The sequence below is a fragment of the Alligator sinensis genome, unplaced genomic scaffold (genome assembly GCF_000455745.1).
Source record: "Alligator sinensis unplaced genomic scaffold, ASM45574v1 scaffold1200_1, whole genome shotgun sequence".
NCBI lineage: Eukaryota > Metazoa > Chordata > Crocodylia > Alligatoridae > Alligator > Alligator sinensis.
This window is the reverse complement of record NW_005842772.1, coordinates 356,022-377,122: the sequence shown is the minus strand read 5'-3', so window position 1 is coordinate 377,122 and position 21,101 is coordinate 356,022. Positions and strand designations below refer to the sequence as shown.

The following is a 21,101-nucleotide window of genomic DNA, read 5'->3' as shown; positions in this document are numbered from 1 at the left end:
TGATTGCTCTTCACTCCATAGGTGCTAACACAGTCTCCTTCTCAGTGGTCTGGATGTTTCATTAATCAAGTTATCCTTTCTTCTGCAGTTTTGCTGTCGGTTAGCCATTCCTAGTAATGCCTCCCCTCTGCTTCACACCCCTGCAGGCTGGTTTTAGCACTAGCTAAAAACCTGGACTTGGGTGTGGTAATTTTAACTCAGAGGAGCATTAACTCAGGTGTGGAAATGAATAATAGTGAAGTGTTGGATGCTCAAGAAGGCTAGTGTTTATATTATGAATCTGAGTAAGAGATGTGCATTTAACTGGTCTGACTACAGGACTAATGAAACAGTGTCGTTTGACTGTTTTTGCCTAGTTGGTCATGTTTTTTAATATATAATACATATATATTTATTTATATTTAATATATAGCCTAGCAAATTAGTGCACACTCCAGCAAAGTTATTTTCAGTTTTGCTTTGATCCTAAATTGCACAATACATGCTCAGGCCCCGTGCATATTAGGAAATCTAGTTTCTCTTGAACTGGAGAAAAATGTGTTGCATTGATGCACTATGCCAGCTGCATCCCCTTTTCTAAAATCCTGGACCCACCCACAGGCACCACCGTGGGCAAGCCTGCGCTCTGTGTTTCCCCTTCAGGGCAAATGGGGATTACCATATTTTCTCACATACAAGACCCCCGCTCTAAAAACACATGCCGAAAATGTTTTTGTGCATTATAAGAAATACCGGAAGAGCAGCTTCTGCTGGGTATGGGCAAAAATGAAAGTAAAATCTTCTTGGGACTCAGGGAACAGAAGGGTGAGCAGGCCCCGCGCCCTCGCTGCTGCTCCTCCGTTACTGCAAGGAAAGATTTGTTTTCGTCTTTCAGAAACAAGGTATTCGATTCTGCGGTGTATTGTATGCTAGAAAATACGGTAGTTGCCCCACTGGGGGGGACATGGGCCTTGGGAAGCTACCCCGCTCCGTGGTGTTTATGAAGCGCTTGGCAGGGAGGCTCAATGGTTCTCTCTCCAGCTGTGTCAGCTGATGCTGAGCGTGGGGGCTGTTGTGCCGAGACACTGGGCCTGGGCGTGTTGGGGACCGAGCAGGATGGGTCCTTGTCCCTGGCGTCCGCGGCAGGCAGAGGAGAGCGAGCCAGCAGACTCCGCTCAGCCTGCGCGCCTGGCTCCAGCTCCTCCCGGGCTGCGCTGCACTGATGTCATTGTGACCGCGCACTCGTTCTGGTTCAGTTTATAATTAGGGTGCAAAGCAGATGGCGAAGGCTGGAGCAGCAGCAGCAGCGCTCACGGGCTACGGGGGCTCTGCTGGGAAGCACAGAGCCGCATGCATCCTCCCCGGGGCTTTGATGTCAGAGCATCCCCCGCGAGGACCTGGGAGCAGGCTGCTGAATGATGCTGGCTGCTGCGTCCCTGGCCCAGTGCTCTCGACTCAGGCTCAGGTCTGCTGATTTTGGGGGGAGCTGGGTGTGATGGATGCGGGATGGGGGGGGAACAGGGCTTACTCCACACTTCTGCTTGCAGGACAGTACACCCCCTTGGGCATTCATCACCGTGCCTATACTAGTCGGAGGGGATTGCTGAGTGCCGTGCATGGCTGGCCCAGGGCAGTTGCCAGTACAGTGTCAGCTGGCATGAACTGAGCTATGAAAGCCGGTTCTCAGCCCAGAGAAGGGTGTGTGTATGTGTGTGTGTGTGTGTGTGTGTATGTGTATATATATATCTATCTATAGATATATATATGTGTATGTGTATATGTATCTATCTATAGATAGATATATAGATATAGCATCGGGTTAGCTCATGCAGCGGGAGAAGCTGTGAGCCCGGCTGCTCCCTGCCATGGGCTGCAGACCTTGCACGTGGCATCCTTGCAGTGAGTGGGTACAGGGGCCTCGGGGAGCAAAGGCAGGAGCAGCCTGGGCTCCCCCCCAGAGGTGACTGCTCCATGCACTGCTCGCAGGCCCTGCAACAGTGCCCATCTCAGCAGGCCGGCAGCCAGCCCGGGAGGATGTCTGCTGGCTGTGGGAGGCTGCCGGGTAATGTCTGATGCGCTCGCCGTGCTGCTTGGTGGGGTACTTAGTCACCGTGTTTGCGGCGGGGGCAGAGGATCCATTTTTGTGCCAGGGACAAATCCCATTCCCGGTGGACTCCGTGCAGGGGGCTTTGCCTGCCGTGTTGCAAAGGGGCAGGTGGGAGCAGGAGGCCCTGGGCAGCTGTGGCCGGAGAGGAGCTCCAGGTGCTCCAACAGCAGCCTGGCTCTTCTCTCCTGGTTTCTCCCTCTCCCCAGCCCAGCAGGACCCTCGTCATGAGAAAGAGGTTTGCTTTAATTGCAGAAGGGAAGAAAAAATAGTGCCAGGAAGACAGCGGGGTGGAAATGAAGCTGTTCTCTGGCACCACTGTTGCACAAGAAGGCCGGATCCATCTGGGGGGGACTGAAAAGCCGTGGTGTAGCCAGGGTGAAGGTTGTCTTTTAGCACTGGTGCGTCAGGAGGGGGAAGAAGGGGTCAGAGCCCAGAGCAGCAGACGTGGGGGAGAGCACATCTGCCTCCCCTTGGCCTCTTTATGATCCTTTTGCATCCAGTTAGTCCTGGAGTCTGTGGCCTGGGGGAGCTGCTGGCTGAACAGACCTCGGGATGAGGTCCCTTCCAGTGCGGTGAGAGCTGGGCACCCCCCTCAGCCACGGGGCTTGTTGCATTTGGGTGCTGGTAAGGGCAGCGGCTGGGTTGTGAGCTTCGGGGCACGGCAGTCCTGTGCAGGTGAGGCCGCCCTGTGCTGCATGGCATTGCGGGCACGCTCCCTGCACTGGGCACGGGGACGCATGCATGCAGGGTCTGCAAGTCAGCTTACACATACGTGCCAGACACCTGCCACACACATGCACACACCCTCTCCATGCACACACCCACACATACACACACCAGACCCCACAATTTAAGGTAAATGCAAGTCAAAATGATTCCGAATGTGACCCCTTCCTTATTCGCCTGCCATCTCAGGGACGTGGTCTTTCCCTTGCAAAGGGCTGGCATCACGCTGGTCGAGGAAGGAGGAGGGCATGCAGCGAGTGCTTGCACTGCTGTTGTCTGGGCCCCAGATTCGGGTCTTGTTAGATGGAAACTTTCCTCCGTCAGCATCTCTTGGAGGCCCTCTCTACTACGTGGCAGCTGGGAAGAGGCTCTGGGGCATTTTGTTCCTCCTGATCTGTTCTCACATGCAGGCTATGGGGCTCCTGGGCCGTGGGGGTCTGGAGAACGGGAGGCCTGGCACGCCGGGCATGGTGCGAGCAGAGGATCAGGGTGTCGTGGCGCTGGCGTGGCTGTCCAGGGCCAGTCCAGGCACTGCCTCCGGCGGGGCAGCCTGGGTTGCAGGGTGTGCCACCCACACCCCCTCCCCGCCGCACGACGGACCCCGTCCTGGGGGAGGAAAGGGCTGAATTCTCCCTGGCTTCAGTGGCTCCGGGCTGGGCTCCCCGCGCCGGCTGCAGGCCCCTCGCGTCGCCTTCTTGTCTCCGCCACTTGGTTTCAGAGCCGAGGCTTCTTGTTTCGTAACTGTTCTTATGCCGCCTGATAAAAATAGGCTGCTCCTTTCCACGCAGCTTCTCCCTCCCTGTTACATAAATGCTCCTTCTGCAAACGCCCTCCTGCTGCGTGTGCTCCTCGCTGCTGCTCCTCATCACACGCGGCCGCTGGTCCCAAGCCGGGGTTTGGCCCTCTTGGTTCACAGCTGTCTCCCGGGCCCCAGGGGCTCAGGGACCAGCCCGTCTTGGTGGGGGGCCAAGCCGGTGTCACAGGCCGTGGTCGCATCCCATGGAAAGGGCTGCTGCCGTTACGTGGAAGCTGGGGAGCCCCCTCCAGACGTGGCGTATCACGGGGATAAGCCGGCCACGAGGCCCGGACGTGAGAGAGCATCGAGCCACTGGTGCAGGGCTGCGCGGAGGAGAAGCGTTGCACGAGGAGCAGTGAAAGCTGCTGATGGCGTCCGCTGGATTGTGCGCAGTAGCTGGCCGCGATAGCAGGGAGCTGGACCTGGTGAGCCAGGAGGCTTTCCCCCTCCGGTGGGTCTGTCTCTGCCCTGGCCTGACCTCTGCCTTGCTGTGGTCCCTGGTACCAGGACTGGTCGATGGCATCAGAGGCTGGTGTTTGCTGGCATCTGACTTGGCTTAAGACAGTGGGGCTCAGCGCTGGGCACTCATGGGTGAAGGCGAGGAGGCCAAATTGCAGTGGTTTTGCCAGCCCTACAAAGCCTGACTCGGCCCCGGGGGACTGGGAGCAGGATGCGACAACCCTGAGGCTTTGCAACCCGTCAGCGCCGCGGTCTGCATCAGCCACCTTGCGGGTTGGGGTCCGGCGGGCTTCCCGTCACCACCCAGCTCCAGCTGCCCCACCTGTGATCCTCGCATCTTCACGGGACTCCGGGTGCTCGGGCTTTAGCACCATGAGACTCGTGACCAAGGGTGAGAGGTGGCGGTGCGGCGTGGCAGGGGAAGGTCTCACTCCACAGGACCCCCTGGCTTGGCCTGCAGCTGCTGGACTTACCCCATTGAAGCTAGGGTCTCTGCAGGGTAGTTGATGCACACCTGCTGGGACGCCTGTGGCTCAGCCCCCTCCTAGGCCTGCTCTTTGCGGCCCTGGCGCTGGCTACTGGGGAGGGCCGGGCTGTGCCAGCCTCGGTGGTCCAAATGGGGGAGGTGGGTGCGTGCCTATGGCGTGGCATTCGCAGTGGGTATGGCCGGTGCCCCCTCGTAGGTAGCTTCACCCCACGTCCCGTTGCTGAGTAGCGCGGCGCGGCACGGCGGCAGATGGGCAGCTCCTGCCAACGCTGCACGGGGACCCGGCCCTTGCCCCCAATGCATCCGTGCTGAGATGGCGAAGGAGGGGCCGGCTGGGCTGGCGGCAGGGGGAGCCGCTCTCTTCCCGGGGCAGGCTCTCGGGGCCTAATTACTGCGGCCATCTGCGGCTCTCGTTGACCTTCGCCATCGTGCCCCGCGCTTTCTGGTGATGGGTAGCTGAAAGCAAAGCTGCTGCACGCGACTCCCTCCTCGCTGGGCCTGCTCTGGGTGTGATGGGGCAGGTCCTTTGCAGGGGATATGCACTGTGGGTGTAGGGGCCAGTTGCCTTTGTTCAGGGAGGGAGACCCCCAGCTTTGTCTTTGCAAGCCCTGAAGCCACGATCGACGGGAGAGGGCGAGTTCGAGCAGACCTGGCCCCTGCCATTCCTATCGCCCTTCTCTCCCGCGGATTTTGTCAGGCCGCTCGCCCCCAGCTCCCCTCCTCCCTCTGCCTCTGGGAGGTTGCACGGGTTGTCCCTTCCCAGCCGGGTTCCTAAGAAAACCCTGCTCCTTCCCGTCCCGGCACCCGTCCCAGATCCCCAAGGCTTCTGCAGGAGTCTTCACAAATGGCAGCATAACTTTGAAAAGCATCCCCATGAAAATCACTCCTGCTCTTCCCCTCCGTCCCGGTCCTTCCCTGGAGCTGGGAACGTGGCTGGTGCTCATCCGAGCTCGAGAGCTGGGGTAGGACTGGGGACCCTTCACCTCCAGGCCATGAATTGGACCTTCGCCGAAGTTGGCAAAGTCATTGCCGTTGTTGGGTGTCTGGTTGAAGTGGGTCCTGGCACTGCCGCGGCGCAGTCCCTGACAGGGCGCATTGTTTGAAGTCGCCGTGACTTAAATGGCTGATATTTTTAAATCGCGGTTTAAATCAGAGAGTGAGAAACCTTCATTTAAATAATCAATGTTCATCTTGCTTTGCATTGTGCTTTTCCGTTACTTTCCCGCAGGAAGGCTGTCTCTGCCGGGGGTAACCATTACCATTTGTGGCCTTCACGCTAAACGTGGCACTTCTGTCTGCCGGCCCTCCGGACACGCTGAATACACGTTTGGCCAACTATGCCGGTTGCCAAATGCCCATTCAAAATCATAACGGGCTTCATTTTCCTGCGTTACAAATGGGGAATGGCATTTCTTATTTACTAAGTGATTAATTTTGTGCTCCTGATGTGGGTTAAGCGTCTTCCGCCTGGAAACTCAGATCCAATCAAAATGCAGAACGCCGGCATTTTCAATTTGTTTCTTTTTAATTATTATTACTAGTTCGATGCAACCGCTTTGCTGATGGCTAAATACCTGTGGGGGAAAACCCATCAAAGCAAGGCTTGTGTTGGGAACTGACCCATTTACTTAAAAGGCGGAAATATTATCTGTATTGAGGGGCCTGAGCAGGTGGTTCTGGTCAACCACATCCTTCAAGGGTTTAGGATCAGGAGACCTCTGCCCCGACCCCTCACTTCTGTTCATAAATTGGAAGAAGGAAACGAGCTTCTCCTGCTTTCTGCCACCTCTGAATCGCTCTCTCAACTCAGAACGAGTTTGAGATTGATCCGAATCCCCGGGAATGAAGGGAATAGTCTCTGCATCTGCAGAAACCTCCCCGGCTCTCGCGACCCGGTGCAGGATTTCAGCCAGCTCTGCGGCCCCCAGGTGTTCGGCCATTGACTTCCCTCCCCAGTTTAGTGCTCAGCCTGTCTTTAAAATGCCAGCAGCAAATACATGCTACTGGAATAGTGTTTGTTGGGTTTTTTGGTTCTTTAAAATGGTATTAACAGATTATACTCAGCGGAGGCCTTCAGTTGTGCTGTCAGCGTTTCACCTGGGCTGTTTTCAAAAGGATCATTCTAAGTTTTAAAAAAGGCAATGTTTTTAACTAAAAAAAGCCACAGGTCTTCCTCCACCCTGGTGGTCCTCACTCAGCAGCACTTCCTGCGGGAGGGGTTTGGCCCTAGCAGGGGTGCAGGGCAGGCGCCTGCAGGCGGTTCTCTGGGCCGTGCACGCTGGACTCTGCTCCTGGCAGCTCCGTTTGCTCCTGAGCCCGGATCAAGTGCCGGTCACTCGGCACAGCAAGCGCGAGAGCCTCCCGCTGCAGGCTGGCACTTGGGCCTCTTTGGATTTAGGGGCTGACTTGGCCTGGACTGGGATGGGGACACATGAGCTGGGCCCCCGCCTGCTCTCTGGGGCGGCCAGGACTTGGGGAGAGGCTACAGAGGCCAGGACACCCGCAGACCCCGCCACGCTCCTCTTCTGTGCAGGCAGCGTGAGGGTCTGCGTGATGCATTTCACTTCCCAGGATCCCTGGCATGTGTCATGCCAGCCTGGCAGCAGCAGGATGCTGCAACCCTTCTCCTCCTGCGTTACCTGGGCAGGGGGGTGCTCAGTGTCCCTGGGCCATGGGCCTGGGACAGAGCTTTAGGGACGGGGCAGATGAGCACATGTCCGATGGGTTTGGATGGGGCTGACCCTGCCTTGAGCAGGGGGTTGGCCTGGAGGTGGCCTCCAGAGAGCCCGGCGGGCTGTGATTCTGCGGTGGGCACGAGGCCCTGTCGGTTGGGAACAAGAGCCGGCGCCTGCGTGGGTTCTGGGCACGTGGTGAGCCCGACTCCGTGACTCACCGTGGCCCAGGTGCTCCATCAACTCCTGCCAGCCCCCGCAGGCTGGCTGTGCCCAAACCACGCGGCTTCTGCGAGCCGCCTCGCACAAGAGAGCGCCTTGCAGCCTGCCTGCTGGATCGGCCCCCGGGACAGCAGGCCGCCCGCTGCAGGGGCGCAGGGAGGGAGCGGTCACAGCCTACGGCCCATCCTGTGCCCCTCACCCCGGTCTCTGGGCGGGTAATGCAAGGAGCCCCCCCAGTCTGACGTCCCTCCCGATGCCCCTTGCAGCTGGGCTGGGACTGGGACCCTGATTCGCGGCTTGAATAGGGACTGTCTGTCCGTCCGAGGTGCTGCGCGGGCCCCCATCCCTGTGTGACCCAAGAGCCTGATGCCGCCCCTTGGGGCCAGCACTTCCCCATGCGGGGGTGCACCAGCAGGCAGGTGGGTCCAACCCGGGGGGGACACAGGGAGCTGAACCCACCCCCGACTGTTGCTGGCTCCGTGCACACCCTTCCAGTCCCTCCCCACCCTTCCCTCAGTTTCCCTCTCTGCAATCCCAGCCCCAGGCCTGTTCCTGAAGCACCTGGAGACTCCGCTCGGTAGGCGGCAGGTTGCACACGGGTGAGCGGAGCGCAGGCTCTCTGAGGTGTAACGTTTCTCTCCTGGAAGCTGCTCATCCGTCGAGGCCCTTGATCTCCCAGGGATTAGAGTGCTCGCACAGCCAGGCGCGCGCTGGGGCATGGGGGAGGGCTGCGCTGGAGCGCGACATGCCTGGACTCTCGACTGGAAGTGACACTCGGCGCTGGCAGGCTGCACTGTCTGGGCTGTGCCGTCGGCCCCCCGGGCATCGCTGGCACGGGCCATGAGCAGGCGCCGGCTCACCGACTCCCCTGAGCTGGGCTGCAGTCTGGCCTGATCCCTCTGCTTCCAAGGCAAGCAGCTTTGCTGGGTGCTGGCGGGGGCCGAGCAGCCCTGGTGCTAGAGGTCAGTGCTCCTCACGCCGGGGTGTGCAACTATTTCTAAGATGGGATCACCATGGCGTGTGCATATGCATGGGTGCACGTGTGCACACGTATGGGTGTGTGCATGTGTGCACATGCTCAGGCCGGTGGTGTCCCAAGCACCTCGGCTGCCCCAGCACACCGGGCCCCTGCAATGCCGGAAGGTGGCTGGCGTCCCAGCTTGGGGCTGAGCAGTAGTTTGGTTTGTGGCTGCCGGGCCGGGGCTGCCTTGTGCATGTTGCTGGTGCAGGCTGCAGTGTGTGCACCGGGGGAGTTTGCCGTCCGCCGGCCTATTTCCCAGCCTTGAGCCGCTAATCCCATCCCTGACCTGCGCTGTCGGCTCATCCATTATTCAACCGCTACAGGTGTTTGGCTCAGTGTGAAGGGAGAGCAGACACAGCAGGAGTTGGCATTGCCACAGATCATTAGGCCTTGTAACAAGCCACTCGGTGTCCTGTGCAGGGATGGGGGGGTCTCTGGGGTCATGCCCCGAGGCCTCTTGCTGCTGCCTGCCTGGCAGGCCTGGTCGGGCTGTTCCTATGGGCTGGGCACATCTTGCTGCAGGGTCAGTGCGGGTCTGCCTGGGTTTGCAGAGAGGCTGCTGGCTGGCAGGGTTGTGCCGGGGGGAGAGACCCGGGCGCCTTGCTCAGAGTCCTGGTTCTGGGCCACGGAGCAGCTGGCCTGGCATCAGCTGTTGCAAGCAGATCCATGCCGCTGCGTCGGGGAGGCTCAGACTGAGCTGGATTTAAAATGCAGGTGAGCCCAGGCCAGGGGTCAGCAGGGGTTCACAGAGCATGGGTCACCATCCTGCTATGCCCCTCCCTGCCCTGGCAGTGCCTTCCAGCTGGCACGTAGCGAGAGGCGGCTCTGCGGCTCTCCGCGCCGGCTGGCAGTGCCCCAGGGCGCTCAGGATGGAGGGGAGTGGCAGGACCTGCTGAGCTGTCCTCCTGCCCTGCCTGCTTGGGGGATCGCGGCCAAGCCACGTCCCTGCTCCACGCCTCGGTTTCCTCAGGTGGCGTTGATCTTTGCAAGCTGGATTGGGCCCCTGGGCAAGCAGCAGGAGAAGTGAAGCCAGAGAGGTGCTCGGAGCTCACCCCCTGCCCAGCTGCTTTCTCTGCCAGGCTGGGTGGGCATGGTGGGGGGCAGAGGGGGCTGGCCAGCTGTGGTGTCCGGTCCTGCAGACCCGGCCATGCTTTGCAGCCTGCCTTGTGGCTGGATGCCGTCCCCCCTGCTCCCCAAAGGCCCTTCCCTTGTGCCCACCACGGCAGCTGCTTGCACAGCAGCTCTGCAAGGCGGCTGGTGTGGACCGAGCCCAGGAGAGCTCCGGAAAGGGCCTGTGATGACTGGGGAAGCGGCTGCCGGCCGGCTCCAGAACGTGAGTCAGCAAAGGAGCGCGGAGGCCGGGGCTGGCGGATCCAGCGCTGCAGCGGGGAGAGGAGCCGGGGAGGGGCAGGGAGCTCTGGGCCCTGCTGCGGGGGGCTGGGCAGCCTGGGGCAGGGGCAGCTTTCTCTCCGTGCAGCCTTCCTGGGCTCCCAGAGCTCCCTGGCACCCCGGCTCGTGGCCCTAGGGGAGTCTGCTCCCCTGTGGGGCTGGGGTGGGCCGGGCTCCAGCTGGGGGCCTTGATGCCTAAGTTGCTTCCAGGTGGTAAAGCAGCAGGAGCCGATGCAGAGCTATTCCCTGACCCAGGTGTTGCAGGTGGGTCTGGAGGAGACACGGGGTTAGGGGGTGCCATGAGTGAGGCCCGTGGGGGCTGGGGCAGTGACCCCAAGTGCATCCAGCTGGGATTTGCCTTCCCCCCTGCCCCTGCACTAAGCGAGGGCAGGGTGCAGCTGGGGCCGGGGAGAGCTCCCACCTCCTGTCCCCGCCGCACCTCTGGCCTGGTCTGTGCTGTTCTCAGAGTCGAAGGACACACTCAGCTGCTCCGGGTGTGCCGCCAGGCTTCGGCGTGCCCCTGGGGAGGTCTGGGCTGTGGCAGCTCGGGGCAGAGCACCGGGGCCGCGGGGGTTGTGCGGGCTCGTTCCTGGGCTGAGATGAGGGTGGAAGCCCTGCTCAGGGCTGCGGTGCTGGTCCTGGGAAGGAGGAAGGGCTGAGGGGGCTCGGTGACCCGCATGCTGGCAGGGAGCGGGGTGGGGCTGGGGGTCCCGCTGTTCGCTGGGGGCACAGAGACAAGCTGGCACCCGCCCCGCTGTGGGCCCGTGCACGGGGCTGGGAGCCGAGGGGGTCTGAGCACAGCCCCGAGGCTGCAGCGGGGGGACGCGGGGTGCGGGACGAGTGGCAAAGCAGGAGCTGGGTGGGGACGAGTGGCTCGGCACAGCCCCAGGGGAGGTCGAGTCCTAGCCCAGAGCCAGGCTATGCCCTGTGCTCTCACCTGTGGGTGCAAACCAGAGCAGCAGGACACCCCTTCCCGCTCGGGGAAGGGCAGGGGGCTGTAGTGTGGACCCTGAGAAGCTGGTGCTTAGCAGTAGCCCACTGGGCTCCCTGGAGTAGCCCTGCATATTGCCTCCCACTCCCCAAGCTGCCATTCCCTGTGGCTCTTCTGGCCCCTAGCCCTTGCCTGGAGGAGCGGTCGGGATCCTGGGGAAACCGCAGCATGGTGGAGGTGGAGCCGGTGGCTGGGATCAATGAGGCCTTCAGGCCCCTGGGTGGGCAGAGGGGTTCAGACCCTCGGGGCAAGACCCCGAGACCCCCCCGGCTCGTGGGTGCTGGGCTGGGCTCTTCTGGCCTGACCCTGTCCATGGTGCTGATGCCTGCAGAGCTGCCCGCTGGGTGCCCAGGCCCAGCCCACCTTCCCCCTTGCTTTTCCCCCAAACCATCCACGGTGCATCTCCCCGGGAAGTCCAGAAGTCCAACCCAGGCTCGCCAGATGTGGCTGGACAGAGCTGCTGCTCCTCCAGCAGCGAGAGCCCTCACTCCAGCTGTGCCCGCCTGTGTCTGATGCCCGGGCACAGTGCAATGGGCACAGCTGGCATCTGCAGAGGGAAGGGCGCCCAGCTGTGCTGTGGGAGAGCCGGGCTGGTGCATACCCAGGTCTCGGGTGCTTTGTTCGGCCTCTGCATCCCAAAGGAGAGGGCCCTAAGCCCTTTACCTCCTTTAACAGCCGCAGTGCAGGGGCAAAATGCAGGGGCAAAGTGCAGGCAGCAGGAGTGAGTCTGCTTCTGGCCAGGGCTCTGCCGGAGCAGCGGGGCCTGCTCGAGAACCACTCGCACTCCCGTGGCCTCTGGTTGTCCCGGCACCGCGGGGCCCTGCAGACACGTCTCTGTGCTTCTTTCGGGGCTGACCTCAGCTCCCTGCTTCACAAGAGGGATGCTGAGCCTGGCAAAGCCAAACAGTCAGCTTGGGGCTGGCAGGGTTGGAAAGGGGCTCGTTTTGGGAATGCCGTGTGCGTGCGAGATACTGCACGCATTGCATTGCCCACAAATGTACCGGTGTCTGTGCTGGGAGCTTGGTGCTCGGTGCTTGCAGCTGGGAACCCCGTTGCAATGGCTTTGCATGTTCTGCCGCCTCCCCCACCCCCTGCCAGGGAGAAGAGCTGGAGAAAGAGAAAGGGGAGAGAATTTGGCTTCCTCCTGGGTGCTTCTAGGGCTGAGCTTTGAGGCGAGGCAGCTGGAAGGTGCGTGGGGAAAGCTCACGAGCCGGCGTCGTTGAGCAGCTCTTCAGAGTATCACCTGTGGCTCCTGGCGGGAAGTGTTAGCAGGGGCGTGTGCATGTTACTGCCTGCATTGCTGTGTGTGCAGTGCACGCCCCACGTGTACCAGTGTTAGCAGGGGTGTGTGCATGTGTGTGTCACCATGTGCATTGCCAGGTGTGCAGTACAGTCCACCAGCTGTACCAGTGCCTTCATGTTGGGAGTTTGCCGTACATCCGGGGGGGGGCTGACTTAAGGCTGCCTCGGGCTCCAGGCACGGTGGGTGCAGGACATGCTGCCTAGTAGTGCTCTGCTCGGGTGTTTTGGTGTTGCATGCTAGCAGTGATGAGCTGGCTGAGTCCTTGTCCCTGGCTATGGCTAGACATCGGAGAGATCCGGCTGCTTATGGGCTGGGCACCTCGCTGCTCCCCAGAGACCCAGGCTGGTTTCCACGGGGGAGTGATTGGGTGCTGGAGCTGGTGGGGGCTTTTACTTGCCTGTCCCAAGGTCACCCCTGGAGCCAGCGGCAGAGCCAGGCACCGAGCGCAGGTTTCCTGCCTGCTTCTCTCACCGACCTCACAGCCGCGTGCACCTAGTTTGGGTTAGTGCCCTTCCCCAGCCCCAAATCCCTTAGTCCTGGTTTAATAAGGGTCTTCCCCTTTGCAGAATGGCGTGGGAGGGACTGGGGTCAGCTCCCCCATGAATGGGCTCATTTCCGGCTCTGCCGTCCTTACAGCAGAGAATGAAAATCACCGAGAATTACTGGCCCTCTGGGTTAGAGAAGGGAAAGCATTGGGCCCAGTTTGGCTTTCCAGGGCCCCTGGGGCACTGGGGACCAACAGGGAGGGTGGTGCTCACTGAGCAAAGGGAGCTGGGACCAGGCAGGACCACGTGTTGGCTGGCAGCACGGTGGGGACACATCCCAGGTGTCTCCCAGCACCAGCTGCTGGACCCTCCTCCTCCTGGCAAAGGGTTTTGGGGGGGATGCAGGGGCTGGCGAGCCCCCTCTGCTCTTGTCCCAGTGGCGGGGCGGGATCCAGCAGTAATCCTGGCTTGACGGAGGGGTACTGGGCTCCTAGCCTGCGAGGGGAGAGGGCTAAAAGGCCACGGTCCAGCTGGTGAGTGGTGGGGGCTGCCCAGGGCACTGTGGGTCCCGCTTCCAGCATTGCAGAGGTGAGACCCTGGCATTGGGGGTCCGTCTCCACCACCGCTGCCCATGGTGCATCAAAAGGCAGCACCATGCTCCCTGCCCAGGCAGTTTGCTGCTAGATTGGACCTAAGCTGGCCTTGCTCTGAGACTCTCCATGTGCTGAGCCCTGGAGGGGCCCAGCCCCATTCACCTGTGGCAGGATGCTTCCCATCTATGCCCAGGCATCCTCTGCCCTCGGTGCCCTGGCTCCAAGCTGCTGTCATTCCCCGTTGGCTCCTGTGCCTCTTCGGCAGGGGGCTGGAGGTGTCCCCAGGGCCTGGCTGTCTCTGGCCCTCTCAGCCCTGCCTGCCTGGCCTGGCATTCGGTGCAGAGAAGCGTCTCCCTCCCCCTCGGCAGCCCCCGCTTGCATCCTGCTTCCTCCGGCGATGATTGCACCGTTTGTTCCCGGCGGCGCTGGAGCAGCATAGCAATGGCCCAGCTGCAGCTCGGGAGGACCTGGGGGAGGTGGCCCGGCTGCTGGCACCGCGGGCGCACAAAGCAAGTGCACAGCTGGGCCGCGCGGGCCCCCCTCCCCTGCTGCCCCGAGCCCGCGGCATGAAGGGCCTTACTGTGTGTGCAAAGGGAATGGCTGCCTCCCCGGGCTGGGCTCAGCCCCGCTGTGCCGTCTCCCAGCTGCCCTCGGCCTGGCCCGAAGCCTCCTGGGCTGTTCCTGGAGGTTGGGGCTGGGCGAGCAGCTCCGTGCCCAGGAGCAGAGCCCGGGCAGCCCTGGGAGTCGGGGGTTTGGGGTCCATGGCAGGGGCGAGGGGGTGATAACAGCAGCCCCAGGCTGGGGGAGCCCATGCATGCCCTGCCGGCTGGGCCTGTCTCTCCATCCCTACCTGCAACAAAGCTGGCAGGATGCAGGCCCTGCATTTATATCTGCTGCCCCAGGGAAGCAGCACATCGACCCTCTGGCCATGCAGGGCTGGGCTCGGGGTGCTGCATGGCACGTGTCTCTGGCTATGGCAGTTGGTGGCAGAACGAGATCTGGGATGGGAGCAGGGCCCAGCAGGGCAAACCCCCCTGGGTTAGCAGCACCAGGAAGGGGTGCAGGGGGGAGACGAGGGCAGTGTCTGGTGGAAGCAGGTGCTGGGAGGAGGTGGCCGGACCATCATCTTCCTCCCTGGTGCAGCCACGGGGCTCTGTTGTCATGACAACACTGCGGCACAGAGGGGCAGGACCAGAGCGCTGCGTGTGCGACGACACGCGTGTGCACATGCACGGGACTGGCTGCAGGTCTGGGGGCCTGCCATGGAGCTCCTTGCATCTCCTGCCTTTGGATCTGCAAACCGGGGGCAGTGGCAAGCAGGCGGGAGAGTTTCTGCCCGGGGGTCACAGGCTGGGCGAGCTGGGCGGGGGCAGCGGGGCAGGGGGATGGGGCACCGGCGCAGTGCAATATGCCTCATGCTCCTGAAAGCCTCGGGGTCTCCCAAGAAGCAACATTCCCTTTATTTTACTGTGAAAAACCCAATCCCAGCAAACCCCATGGCTGCTAATCCCCGCTTGCCTGGGCAGCCTGGGCACCACTGTTTCAGAGCACCAATCCTGCCCTCCAAGCCCTGCTCAGCACCTCCTCTGTGAGCTGAGCCCTTGGCAGCTCTGGCTCCAACCCCCCGACCCCAGGTTTAGGGCTGGGGCTGAAGAGGGAGGTGGTGAAGGGGGCTGGGAAAGCTCCAGGGCTGGTTTGCTGCCTTCTGCAGTGTGCATGTGCGTGCATGGGAATACACACACATGTGTGTTCAGGTGCGTGTGCACGGGCAGGGGAGTGTGTGGGAGTGCATGTGTGACCGCAGGGGTGTGCAGGCATGGATGGCATGGGCCTGGGGGCCAAGACTCCCACCCCTTCCCTGCTGGAGGGGGGCCGGCAGCCCATCTCTGGTGCACCAGTGCCACCCCATGGGCAGTGTGGGGAGCACAGTGCCCCCCCTTTCCAGCTCCCTCCAGGGTCCTTTTGGGGTGCACTGTGCTGGGCCCAGCTGGGGTGCTCCTGCCCTGCACCCCCAGGGCCTGACATGGAAGCCGGGGCTGGGGGCTGCATGCAGGGGCTCGGGGGGCTTAGCCGTGGGGTCGGAGACTGTTAATCCACCCCGTCATCCTGTAGATCCAGGCACGGACCCATGCACGTGGGACCCTGCTCTGGGCCCAGCCCCCCGACTTCTCCCCTGCTCCCTCTCCCCCTGCAGACAGCACCCCCCTGAGCGAGCTCTCCTGGTCCTCCTCGCTGGCGGTGGTGGCCGTTTCCTTCTCTGGGCTCTTCACCTTCATCTTCCTCATGTTGGCTTGTCTGTGCTGCAAGAAGGGCGACGTCGGCTTCAAGGTGAGCACCGCCGGGAGGCAGGGGCTGTGCTCACCTGCGGCGCTGGGTGCCTGCGCTGGAGGGTGCAGCCTCAGGGCCGTGCCCCGGGTGCCCCCAGCAGCAGGGCACAGAGAGCTCAGCACCCAGCAGCGCTCAGCGTCGCCTCCCACCCAGGCCTGCTGGCTCCCAGCCTCGCTCGGAGCCGGGATGCTGCACGGTTAATGCCTCCCCGCCTTGGTGCCCCCGGGACAGGCGGTGCCATGACCTCCCGGGCACAAAATGTGCCAGGGAAACAGTTCTCCCTAATTGCTGGGATTTTTGTGGAGGCTGCTGGCGGGGGCAGGTCGGGATCGTGACGACACTGGCCAGGCCGCCCAGCCGCGGCGCAACGGGGCACCTCCCCGCACCCCACGCAACCTATATAGGGGCTGCCTCCGACCCCCTGCACCCCTGGGCCGGCGGGTCCTGGATGCACAGGGCACCATGAGGCAGGGGGTCGCCGTGCGGCAGGACCACCGAGATGCTCACCCTCTCCTACCTGATCGCGGGGGCTGCCTTCGGGGCCAGGGGCCGTAGGCAGGTAACTGGAGTGTCCAGGGTGGGGGGTGATGCCGGGGCGATGCAGGCTCATGCCCAAATCCCCGCAGGCAGCAGGGCTCCAGGAAGGGTCCCTGCAGCGTGACTGGGGTGGAGCCAGGGCCGGGTCCAGGCTCCTCGAGATGCCTCCCAGGTCCCGGGGGGGCACAAAGGCAGGGTCTGGGAGCTGCCACAGGTTGAACCTCCATCCTTCCCCCCAGCTGGGACCCTGCCCCAGCTCACAAGCACCCCGGTGGCACCAGCCCCTGTGGTGGGTCCCAGGCTGGCCCCCAGGGCTTGGGGTCCTCACCCAGGGTGCCTGCCCCTGCCCTCCCAGCCCACCGTGGAGGGTGCTGGGGGCACGGCGCGTCCCTCTCCCCTTCCCTGCTGGGTGTGGGAGTGCGGGGGGGCCTAGGCAGAGCACTGGGTGTGTGGGACCTGGGGTGGGTGCAAGGGTGTTGATTCAGGGTGAGTGCGAGTGACTGTGTGTGCATCTGGGGGGTGGGCTGAGGTTGGGGAGCCTGGGGCGGGGGGCACGTGTGGAGGGTGGAGATGCATGGAGGTGAGCCCATGTGCGCGTGGGGGAGAGGTGTAGCATGTGTGCAGGCACGCGTGGAGAGGCATGTGGCACCGAACGCCTGAACGGGGAATAGGGTTTGTGAGGTGCCTGCGGGGGTGGGTATGTAGGGCTGGTGTGTGTGTGTGAATGCAGGGAGGGATGGGGCTGTGTGTGTGTAGGAGCATGTGTGTATGAATGCAGGGAGGGTGTGTGTGTATGTTAAGAGTGGGTGTGCATGAGTGCAGGGAATGAGTGGGTGTGTATGAATACAAGTGGGGGAGTGTGCACAAGTGCAGGGAGTGTGTGTGTGTGAATGCTGGGAGGGATGCATGTGTGTATGCAGGAGGGGGTGTGCATGACTGCAGGGAGCGGGGGTGTGCAGTAGGTGTGTGCACGGGGGGGAGCATGCGTGTCCTGGGATGCCCGCACCCCCTGACCCTGGGGGCCACGTGCCTGTGCCCGGCAGGAGTTTGAGAACGCGGAGGGGGACGACTATGGCGCGGAGTTCTCGGCCCAGGGCTCGCCGGCGGTGCAGAATGGCCCCGAGGTGTACATCCTGCCCCTCACCGAGGTCTCGCTGCCCATGTCGAAGCAGCCGGGGCGCTCAGGTAAGCTGCAGAGATAGCTGGGTGGTGGCCGGGGGTGTGAACAGGACGGCTTGAGGCGGCCGCCTCGGGCAGAGGGCTCGGAGGGTCCCAGAGCCGTGCCCGGCGTGGGGTTGGGTGGAGCTGGTCTTGCAGGATGGGCAGACAGGCCCTGCCCTGGTGCCTGCATCCAGCCCCGTGCCGCCCCGAATTCCTTCCCTGGTGCCACCCACCCCGTCCCCACCGGCCCTGGTAAACAAGCCTGCGAGTGGGAGAGGAATTTGGAGCACGCAGGGAGGGGCACGGCGCCAACAAGCCCAGCCATAGAAGGGCCAGGCCCCCCCTCCACCCACCTCGCCGGGCATTGTCGTGCCGGGCCGGGGAGAATGGCCGCAGTGTGCGGCCGGTGCAGGGCGGCGCGAGGCCGGGCAACAATGGGCCCATTGCTACCCTCCCTCAGCATCTGTCTGGAATGCCGGGCTCGGGCACGGGGGAGGGCCGGGCAGCGGGGAAGGCAGGGGCCAGCGCCCTTGGGGCCAGCCCTGCTCCGGTCCGGGAGCTTGTGGGGTGCAGGGGACCGGGCTGGATCCTGCACTGGGTGGCCGGAGAGGGAAAGGGGTCCCCACCTGCATTGCTCTTGGCTTGCCGGTGCCCGAAGTTGCTGGGCACAGCTGGGTGGCAGAAGCAAGGGAGAGGCCTGGAGGAGCCAGGGTGGGGATTTGAGCAGGGCCCCGGGGCAGGAGGTTGCAGCTTGGCATCTCTGGTGCCAGGCGCCAGGCCGCCTGAGCCCACGCCGGGGATGGACAGGGACCGCGAGGCAGCCGCACGGTGCCCCGGGGACATGCGGGTAACCGGGCGGGTGCGGGGGCGGCAGGCCGGGCAGGCGATGGGCGCTCGGATGCATTGCCAGCTGGACGTGCTCTTTTACAGTGCAGCTGCTCAAGTCTGCAGACCTGGGGAGGCACAGCCTGCTCTACCTGAAGGAGATCGGGCACGGCTGGTTCGGCAAAGTGAGCCCGTGTGCCAGGGGGCGGTCCGTGCATGTGTGTGGGGGGCTGGGGGCGCACCGGGGGTGCACGCGGCCCCTTGCAGGGGGTAGGCACTGGGTGATGCATCTCGCTGCCGCCCGTAGGTGTTCCTGGGCGAGGTGAACTCGGGCATCAGCAGCACCCAGGTGGTGGTGAAGGAGCTGAAGGCCAGCGCCAGCGTCCAGGACCAGATGCAGTTCCTGGAGGAAGCCCAGCCATACAGGTAGCGCCGCGGGCCAGGCTGGGAGTGGGGGTGGAGGGGTGTGGGCAAGGCGGGCGCAGAGACCCAGGGCTGGGACCAGGGGCATCAGTAAGGCTGGGGGCGGAGGGGGCAGGACTGAACAGCTCTCAATTGTCTGCAGAAAGGCAGATAAAGGGCTCATTGTGGACAGGCCCGGCTGGCACGTCTTGGTACCCCGGCTTGTTCCCTGCCTGCCTCCGGGGACATGTTACAGGCACCCCTGTCCCCACCGCCCTGCACCGACGCGGACAAAGGGGAGGGCAGGGTGGCGGGTGCGGAGGGGGTTGTTCTTTCTCAGCTGTTCACATCACAGCCCCCCCAGCCCTGGGCTCCCCCCCCACGGCCCTGCGGGTGCCCCTCGCTCCTGCCCGGTCTCATCCGCTCCCGCTACGCCTGTCGCCCGTGCAGGGCTCTCCAGCACACCAACCTGCTGCAGTGCCTGGCCCAGTGCGCCGAGGTGACCCCCTACCTGCTGGTCATGGAGTTCTGCCCGCTGGTGAGTCCCGCGCGCCCCTGACTCCTCGGGGTGCACCGGTCTGGGGAGGGGACCCCCCACTGGGGGTCAGTTCGGGCCCCGATGCAGCACTGGGCACCCCCAAAGCCCCTTCCTGACATCCCGGGGGGCTCTGCTCTCCTCGGGTTGAAGAAGCACGCAGGGCTTGGCCAGGACGAGGAAGCCACCCATGCTGCTGAGAGCCACGGCAGCTCCCTGAAGCCAGCGCAGGGCCCGGGATGTCGGTGGGGTGAAAGAGGGGAGCCCCCTGCACGATGTGGCTGATGCCGCACCGCACCCGGCACCCGTGGCTGATGGGGGGCGGGATGTCTACCATGGCAGGGTGACCTGAAGGGCTACCTGCGGAGCTGCCGGGGGGCTGACTCCATGACGCCCGACCCCCTCACCCTGCAGAGGATGGCTTGTGAAGTGGCCTGTGGCATCTTGCACCTGCACAAGAACAATTACGTGCACAGGTAAGACCCCCCGCCCACCGGTCTGTCTGTCTGGGGAGGGGACAGCACGGACAGACAAGTGGCTGGTCTCCCCAGGAGCAGGAGCAGGAGCAGGGCACCGGGGCTTTCCGCAGCTCACTGCAAACGCCCCCACCAGCACCCAGCAGACACCCATACAAGCCCCCAGCACCCCTGGGTGGGGCATTGTGGTTGCCCTGGCTTGGCTGTAGCTCTCAGGTGGTCTGGGGGTGGGCAGGCGCCTGGTCCCTGCGGGCAGAGGGATGTGTGCCTGCTGCTAGCCGGGGCATCTCGGGGAGGGGCAGGGCTGGGTCCCACGCGAGTCCCCCTGGTTTTGGCTGGGCAGGGACGGGGAGGGGGTGCTTGCTACCCGGTGCCAGGCTCTCCCAGGACTCCGGGGGTCTTCTCGAGCTGCTGCCGCCACTTGCTCCCGCCTCCCCAACAATATCCTGGTGCTGAGCGAGTTGCGCACAGAGACTCCAGCATCAGTGATTTTGTTGAGGAGGGCGAGCGCTGCCGCCCGGGGCCGCCGGACCCTCCTTGCCTGCCGCCGCCCTCCACCGGGGTCTGCCTCTCCGCGGCAGTCTGTGCCCCCTGCCCGGTGCAGAGCCCAGTGGGCACCAGCATACACACGCTCCTGCTGTCACCATGCGCTGGGGGGGGGCTGCCAGGCTCGGGCCCCACTGTCCGGTGGCTTTGGTACCCACCTGGGCAGATGCACCTGCTTCGCCCTTGCAGAGGGGCAGCTCAGTGCCCGCCCCCAGCCTGCTAATTGGTGGTGGTGAGTACACGGTGTGAGAGCTGGAGCCGAGACCCCCCCGGCCTTGTCCAGAGGCAGCTGGGGAGCCCTGCGGGGGGAACATCTGGTCAGGGCTGGGAGCCTGTTGCAAAGCCCGTGCCTTGCCAGGATGCACGGCCTCGCCGTGGGGCCTGGCCTGCATCTCACGTGTCTGCTAGGAGTACGGCTCAGCAGCCTCCTTCCAGCACAGCGCTGTCCGTGATGGACACGGGGATGGACGAAGGCCGAGGCACCTGCAGCCCCTTCTATTAGCCGCCGAGCTGCCCAGCTCGCTGCGCGGCCTCTCCCAGCTCTGCCCAGCATGTGGCACCAAGCCGTGCCGTGCCATGGCTGGCTCCCCAAAGGCCCCTGCGCCTTTGCAGCAAGCTCCGGTCAGGCCTCTCCATCCTGGCTGGCTGCTGCCCGCATTGGCACCCTGGCCCCGCCGGGACGTCTCCAGTGAGGCCCGACGGGCGTTGTGTAACCTCAGCCGTGCCTTTCCTCTGCCCAGCGACTTGGCTTTGCGGAACTGCTTACTCACTGCCGACCTGACTGTCAAGATCGGGGACTACGGCCTCTCGCACTGCAAGTACAAAGTAAGTCTGGTTTGGGTGCGGGGGTGGTGGGGCCGCGGCCGTGGGGGCAGTGGGTGCCTCTGTTCGGTCTTGCCACCCAGCGCACGGCGGCCAGCCGGTGTGGGCAAGAGAGTTCGGCCGAGTTCCCTGCACGCATGCCCGTCTCGCCTTCCCCGAAACCTCACCACGCCCAGGGCAGGGCTGGAGCCCCGTCTCTCGAGACCCAGGGTCTGTGCTGAGTTTCCCGGCTGCCGGCA

General features: G+C 63.4%; 1 protein-coding gene across 1 annotated transcript in view; it reads left to right on the top strand.

The window, feature by feature from the left end:
- Positions 1-21,101, top strand: part of AATK (apoptosis associated tyrosine kinase) — a 42,642-nt gene that overhangs the window by 7,721 nt on the left and 13,820 nt on the right. The window contains exons 2-8 of the mRNA XM_025216919.1: positions 15,425-15,558; positions 17,139-17,280; positions 18,187-18,266; positions 18,389-18,507; positions 18,934-19,021; positions 19,361-19,494; positions 20,781-20,865. Coding sequence (XP_025072704.1) covers positions 15,425-15,558; positions 17,139-17,280; positions 18,187-18,266; positions 18,389-18,507; positions 18,934-19,021; positions 19,361-19,494; positions 20,781-20,865 — 782 coding nt within the window. The remainder of the gene's footprint in view (positions 1-15,424; positions 15,559-17,138; positions 17,281-18,186; positions 18,267-18,388; positions 18,508-18,933; positions 19,022-19,360; positions 19,495-20,780; positions 20,866-21,101) is intronic.